The 7,494-nt window shown below is 37.3% G+C and overlaps 1 protein-coding gene across 1 annotated transcript; it reads right to left on the reverse strand.

Moving 5' to 3' along the window:
- Positions 1-791: 791 nt before the first annotated feature.
- On the reverse strand, positions 792-1,742 carry LOC136277391 (melanocortin receptor 5-like). The gene has a single exon (XM_066159421.1). It carries the CDS (start codon positions 1,740-1,742, stop codon positions 792-794), a length of 951 nt encoding a protein of 316 aa, XP_066015518.1.
- Positions 1,743-7,494: the final 5,752 nt, after the last annotated feature.

Consider the following 7,494-nt stretch of genomic DNA (forward strand, 5'->3'; position numbering starts at 1 on the left):
ATCTTTGCATATTACACGGAAATACCTCTGAGATAAAAGTCACAACCGTTAAAATCTCCGAATACATCAATTTATTCAAAATTATTTGGTGGACTTAGATTCCTAGTAATTTCAGACAATATCTCATTGATATCTCGTTATTGAAAAACATCTACAAGCTTGTTTCTCTTCCTTTCGCTTCTGACAAGAACCTGAAGGAATTGCAACAGGTAATAAATGTAAAGTAACTAAACCAACAAACCGTCGATTTAAATTTCCATCTTTATAAACTTTCCTAACTTCTACAATATCTCGCATTCGCTATGTACCCTTTCTCTCTCAAGGCTGAGACATATTCTCATCTAAAAGAATTAATTTCGTTCAATTCTTATAAATCGTGCGCTTATAATCAGGAGCAGTTCAGTCCACAATAGCGCGTAGTTATTATATGGTTTACTACATCAATTTAAAACACGAAATAATCAGGAGATAGCATTAGCATTTGATATGAAAAAAAGCAGCGAGTTCACAGAGGCCCTGCCTAGTATGTCGGAGGAAAGTCAAACAGATAGCACCTCTCGGCATCTGGGTTATGTTAGTTCTGCCCTTTTCAATTTATCTTTAAGCCGACGGGGTTAGATTTCTAAACAATGGTACGGCGTTTTTATTTAATATTTATCAGCATAAATAGGCAAACGTTAAGGCATCTAGCAGATGCTGAAAAATTATATTTGTTTCATTCTATCTTTTTTTCTTTGTCCCCTCAAATTACGCCTGATTAATACAAGTTTGACAATCCTGTGAAATTATATCTAACTCCGTGGAAAGCAAAATGCTTGTCGGATTGTCTGCTTTATTGCTTTTCTCACTTCTCTGACTCTCCAGCAGTAAAGAAACGGGTTCAAAGTGGAGTTGGAATATAATATAATACATGTAATTCCATCGATGACGACTACATGTGAAGAATATGTTTTTCTATAATTGTTCATAAGCAGCGTTATAAATTTTGGTACATAACAAACAGCTAATGCTAACTGCACCCACAGTGCACTGTTTGCTGCCTTCCTGTATCTTGCCATGTTCAGAGCAGTTGTTTGGCTCGGCTGTTGTTGAAAATGATCTTGTAATTGAGCCTGATGATTTCTAAGAGTGCGAAAAATCTTTGTGTACGAGGCGATTGAGATCACCGAGCATGACGGTATAAAAATAATAGTATACCAAATAACTATTCGATTACGTGAAATGTAAAATGATCCAGCGGCGACGGATAAAATCCAAAAAGTAGCTGTAATGATACATGTGCGCTTTAAAGTTACTATTTGTCTGTATCTTATTCCCAACAACAGAGCGAGAAGTCTATCCACGCTTATGGCCGTCAACGTCCACAAAGACACCCCACATAACGCATGGCTTGATATGAAGGCTGCGTCCTTTGCGTATCGACAAAGACTCCATTCTTCGTAAACCAAGGACATCCAATAAGTTGCAGCGAGAGGCTGACTTACGAGACCAACCAACAGATCAGTTGTTGCCAAACAACGATACAAGAGTTTGGATGGTGGATGAAGGGAAGTTTTCTTGCTAAGGGCAACAAGGATGAAGGAATTCCCAAGAAATGCTGTGATGGAGAGGAAAATGTTAACTGCTGAGAAAGCAATCGATTGTTTTTGTTGTAACCCAGCCATCAAGGAGGGAGAGCATAGCAATACTTGATATGCTTCAGTCTGTGTTCCACCCTCTGTTGAGTTTGTCGTCGAAATCATAGTGCAGCTCTAAGAACGGTTTTCCTCCTTTCGGTACGGTTTTTGGAATTACTGAGAAAACGGCATAATACTTCTTCACAGCAACCACCTGGCCATGAAACAGTTAAATCTTATTTTCTTTATATCATCCACGCTAAAAACTTCCTCAATACATCCTACTTGTTTTAAATTGGTTGAACGCACGGTCAGTCCTGACAATTAGATAACAATACGTATACACCTTTCTTGAAATTTAGAGGGTGTGCCTGACATCAATTAAGCCCCCAAACCCGTTTGGTGTCAATCTGGTCGATAAATTTCACTCAAGAACGCATTTTAAATAAGAGCTGATAAAAATTTTAAGGTTAAAGACAACTGTTAGTTTAATATTAAAAGAAAAAACCTCTCTGTAGATAAACAAATAGAAATTGCTCCGGAACGGTATACCTACATTGATTTTGAGGATAATTGTCGATCTGCAAAATTACATTCCCGCTGAAAAATCGGGTTCAATAAAACATTGCGAAAGTCTGTTATCTTCAGCCAAATGATAATCTACAGAAGTGAATCAATTGCAAGTATCCAGAGCACATTCTTTGTTTTCCGACTTAATCGGAATATTCATCGACTAATCGCCTACCAGCTTTTTACATTCTCTCTGTAAAACTATACAGAAGTTGGAATATTGAAAAGCAAAAAGAAAAAAAAAAGAGATAATAAAAAATGTAAATTATTAATCTCCTTCCCTCCTTCCTTTCTGTCCTTTCAGTTGAATATCCACCCTCAGGCTGATGAAACTGTCTGTCATATAGAGATTGAGATGATTTTTTTCCCTACATAGCACGAATTGTCTCCATCCGCAAAAATAAAACTCCAGCAAAATGTTCATGCCACGCGAAAAACATTCTTAAAATAAATTAAAAACAGTTATTATTCTGAACACAATTAACTGGCAGCTTAAAATTAATGTTTGGCCGTAGATATCAAGAAATTTGAAAAAAAAAATGTTTGACGTTTCGTTTCGTTATTTGAAAATATCCCGCAGTTATTTTCTCTTCTTGTCGCACCTGATCAGAATTTATAACAGGAACCATGACAGGTGCAAAATGTTACTTGACTAAACTATCACACCCTTGGAAGGCCATCTCAATATTTCTTCATTATTCCATCCTATTTAATTTTCTGTCTCATTCGAACGGCAGCTGGTTGTGATCTTAAATTCTTTTCTAACATTGTCTTCGTTTTGTTTAAATTTAAAGTTTCTCAAGCAAACGCTGAAAAGCCAAAATTGATCGATATATGGTTATGAATTTCCAAAATGCATCGGAAGTTTGATTCATACATTGAAGTAAAATACTGGATGGAAGACATGCCTATTAAAATGTCAAAATATTGGAATATTCAAGAAATTATTACTTTCTTATTACTTTGGGCTTTTTAGTGATCGTCAAAATATTGGAATATTCAAGAAATTATTACTTTCTTATTACTTTGGGCTTTTTAGTGATCAAAAGTTGATCACAAGATGGCGGCACATGCGAAGCGGGCGCTCTGCCAAGTCTCTCTTTTACTGTTCCTATTTTTGATATTTTGTCAATTCAAGTATGACATGGCTTTTTATAAAAGCTCAACCTATATGCTGGTGAGCGCTGGTTATGATGCTAAGTACTACCCGGGCCGTAATGATGGTTTGAGAAGATCGCGTTATGCTGCTTCGGATACCACTCTTCCCGCTCTAAAAGCCTACAGAATTCTTAACATTGCACAGTTTAGTCTGTTTGCTGCTGGTCTTATACTGTTAGCTGGAGACATCTGTCCTCAACCTGGTCCTTCTTTTCAACTAAAAAATTCTGGCTTATCGTTTGGTCCCCAAAGTAGAGGATTAGCAATGGCTCATCTTAATATTCGCAGTCTGCTACACAAGATGGATCAAGTGAACCTTATCACGGACGGTACTAAGTCGTTTGACATATTATCATTCTCGGAGACTTGGCTTAATGATTCGGTTACTGACGACGAGATTCTTATGCCCGGCTATAGCTGTGTGAGGCGGGATCGCCAAGGAAAGGTTGGTGGAGGAGTGGCAATTTATTGCCGCGATTCTATCAATTTTACTATTCGCGAAGACCTAAATAATGCAAATGAAGCCGTGTGGATTCAAGTCAACCGAAAAAATTGTACACCTCTTGTTATTGGTTGTATCTATAGACCACCAGATCAACCGATCGACAACTTTACTGATAACTTCGGTAAATCATTGTCCAAGATCGACCCTGCGTTTGATAAAGTTGCGCTTGGTGATTTTAATATAGATTTTTCGATTAGAAGGAGAAATGCAAATTTGGCTCATAAACGATTGCTCAAGGGAATTGCTGAGCTACACGATCTCAAGCAAGTGATTGAATCTTCGACACGTGTCACGGAACACTCCGAATCTCTCATCGACTTATGCTTTACCAACGCTCAGCAAAAAATTACGGAGTCCGCTGTTTTAGATCCTGGTTTGAGCGATCATTCTTTGATTTACTGTGTCATGAAGAGCGGTCGTCACCGAGCTCCACCAAAGATGATCCAGTTTCGCTCGTATAAAAATTACGACAAAGATTCCTTTGTATCTGATCTCCGCCAAGTACCTTGGCATGTGGCTTTAAATAACCATGAAGATATTGATGACTGTATTGACACCTGGAACAAATTATTCTCAGAGGTTGCCGCAGTACATGCTCCAATAAAAACAAGCCGGGTTAGAGGCTTTTCTATTCCTTGGATAAACTCTAGCATTATAGCTCTAATGAATAAGCGAGATCACCATCTGAAAAAAGCCAAGGGGAATAAAAATAACACTCATTGGCGCCTGTACCGTGAATTGAGGAACAAGGTAACCCACAGTATCAAGAAAGCCAAATCTGATTATTACACTAACCTAATAATTAACGGCAGTAAATCAAGCTCTAAAGACTTCTGGAAAGCTTTAAAACAAACTCTACCTTCGTCTAAAACTTCCTCCAGGATTACCAGTTTGTTAGCTGATGGTGTCCTTCTCACCTCAGCTCAATCTATTGCCTCGACTCTTAATTCATATTTCGTGAACGTGGGTAAATCCCTTGCCGAAAAAATCGTTTCCGAACCGTACATAGCTAAAGCTACGGCCTGCCACTCGACTTTTACGTTTCAACCGATTAGTGAAGATTTTGTCTCAAGATCCATCAGTTCATTGAAAACCAATAAGGCCGTTGGTCTCGACAAAATTAGCGCGCGTCTTTTAAAAGATGCTGTGGACGTTATCACTCCTTCTCTTACGGCCTTATTCAATTTATCCCTTCAAACAAGAACATTTCCTTCGATATGGAAAACAGCAAAGGTTATACCCCTGTTTAAAAAGGGCGATAAATTGAATGCTTCTAATTACAGGCCAATTTCCATTCTCCCGACTGTAAGCAAGATTTTAGAGAAGGCGGTACATACTCAGTTTTATGCATATCTTACTGAGAATAATTTAATTTCACCCAACCAGTTTGGATTTAGATTGAAGTCATCTACTATTACTGCCACCATTCAGCTTTCTGATCAGATCCTTCACTCCATGGATAATGGTTGCCTGACCGGTGCGGTTTTTTTAGACCTCGCCAAAGCGTTTGACACTGTCAATCACTCAATACTGCTCCAGAAGCTCTCAACTTATGGTGTTGATGATGCTGGCAAAGCCTGGTTTACTTCATTCTTAACAAACAGAACACAAATGACTAGCTGTGATTATGCTTGCTCCAAAGCTGCCGCTGTATCGACTGGCGTTGCTCAAGGCTCTATATTGGGCCCACTTTTATTTATAATTTACATGAATGATCTACCTGATGTTTTGCAATCCTGTCAGGTTACTTTATATGCAGATGACACTGTTTTATACCTCGCTTCCAAATCTACTGTAGACTTACAAAGTAAGATTAACGATGACTTAAAACGTATATGTAGGTGGCTTCGGGCAAACCAACTGACTCTTAATGTTCAAAAATCCAAATTTTTGCTTATCGGTAGTAGTTCCCGCTTGAACAAAGTTGAGTCCATACTTATTTCGGCTGATGATACCCCTCTCGATAACGTAGATTCTTTTACTTACCTAGGCATTGTGATTAATAACCACTTCTCCTGGACTGACCACATTGATTATATTCGTAGTAAGGTCAGTAGAAAGTTAGGTCTTTTAAGGCGTATTAAATCTTGCCTCCCCCTCAACGCTAGAATTATGTTTTTCAATAGTTTCATTTTACCTATTTTTGACTATGGGGATATCATCTGGGGAGATCGCGGAAATGCGTCCTTAATGTCTGAGCTGCAAGTGTTGCAGAATAAGGCCGCTCGCCTCATTTTAGACTTACCTGTTTATTTTTCCGCAACTGAGGCCCTAAAGAGACTTGGCTGGAAACCATTACTGCGTCGTAGAAAAGAACACCATGCCATCTTTATGTACAAATTAATTAACAACCATTCATGTAATACTATTCCTGTCACATTTAATCGGGACTTTCATGGTTACAATACAAGATCGAGAAATGACGTTCGAAAATCCAGTGCCACAAGAAGATGGGGTCATTGGTCGTCAGTTAACTTTAGCGCAGATGTATGGAATGGTTTAGACATCTCACTAAGAAATGCAAACTCACTGCCTGCCTTCAAACGTGGCCTGTCTAAATTTAATTTTGAATTTTAATTTACCTTACTAGTATTACTCTTAGTTAATACTTTGTGATTAGTATTTTTAATTAGTTCTTAGATTTAGTTTTAGTTATTTGTTTTTTATTTGTAATTTATCTTTGTATTAGTATTTAATTTAAGAGGACCCTCCTGTAAACCACTTTTGTGACGCTGGCATCCTCATTAAAGATTATAGTATATATATCGGCAAATAAGGACCTTTCATTGCAGTCACAATTATTTATAAAGAAATTTTAATTGCAAATTTGAACTAAAATCATTTAACTAAAGGTCTCGCTTCTTTTGCAAACATATAATAACACGATAAAGTATCCATATTAAAATTACGTTTTTTTTTTCTTCTGCGATATAACGTGGTGTGTACCGACCACTCGTTTCGAATTTTCCTTTTAATATGTTTAACATGTGTCGCTTTTATCTTATTTTTCTTGCCCTTCAAAGTTTCTTTCGGACAAACGATGTATCCTCAAAGGAGACCTATCTTAGAAACCGCAACGGTCAATTTCCGGCGTTTTTTAAGACTACATAAACAATAGAACCTCTATTTTCAGTCACCCCGTTGTATTCTGTCAGCGACGGCTGAAAATTGATCGATATAAGGTTACGAATTGCCAAAATGGATCGAAAATTTTAATTCATGACAGCCTTTAATACTGAAAAGCGAATATGCCTAATAAAATGTCAAAATATCGTAATATTTAATAAATTATTAAGAGAGGATTTCAGCATTCATCGAACAAATTTGAAATATTGTGGCAAGTCTCCCAAGATTCGTTTTCTCTCCTACTTTCATATTTTCTAGCCCAATATGTTCTAATAATTGTGGTGTAGATTTTTGGGAAAATATATTTTAGTTTTCGAGAAATGACTTTTTTCGTTCGACCGCTCAAATATGCAAATTTTCACCGTGAATATTACACGAGTTGTGTGACCTCATGTACGAATGTACTAGACCTTCGGTATTTCTGTGAACAGAATCCTTTGTTTTATCATCTAAACGTAATCCCCTGTCGTTATTGAAGCTGGCAAAGAAATATTTATTTTTTGGCGAAAAGTAGCATCA

The sequence above is a fragment of the Pocillopora verrucosa genome, chromosome 12, assembly GCF_036669915.1.
Source record: "Pocillopora verrucosa isolate sample1 chromosome 12, ASM3666991v2, whole genome shotgun sequence".
NCBI lineage: Eukaryota > Metazoa > Cnidaria > Anthozoa > Scleractinia > Pocilloporidae > Pocillopora > Pocillopora verrucosa.

Excerpts from the sequence above, each read along its gene's own strand:
- LOC136277391 (XM_066159421.1), bottom strand. The coding sequence starts at position 1,742 with ATGATTTCGACGACAAACTCAACAGAGGGTGGAACACAGACTGAAGCA.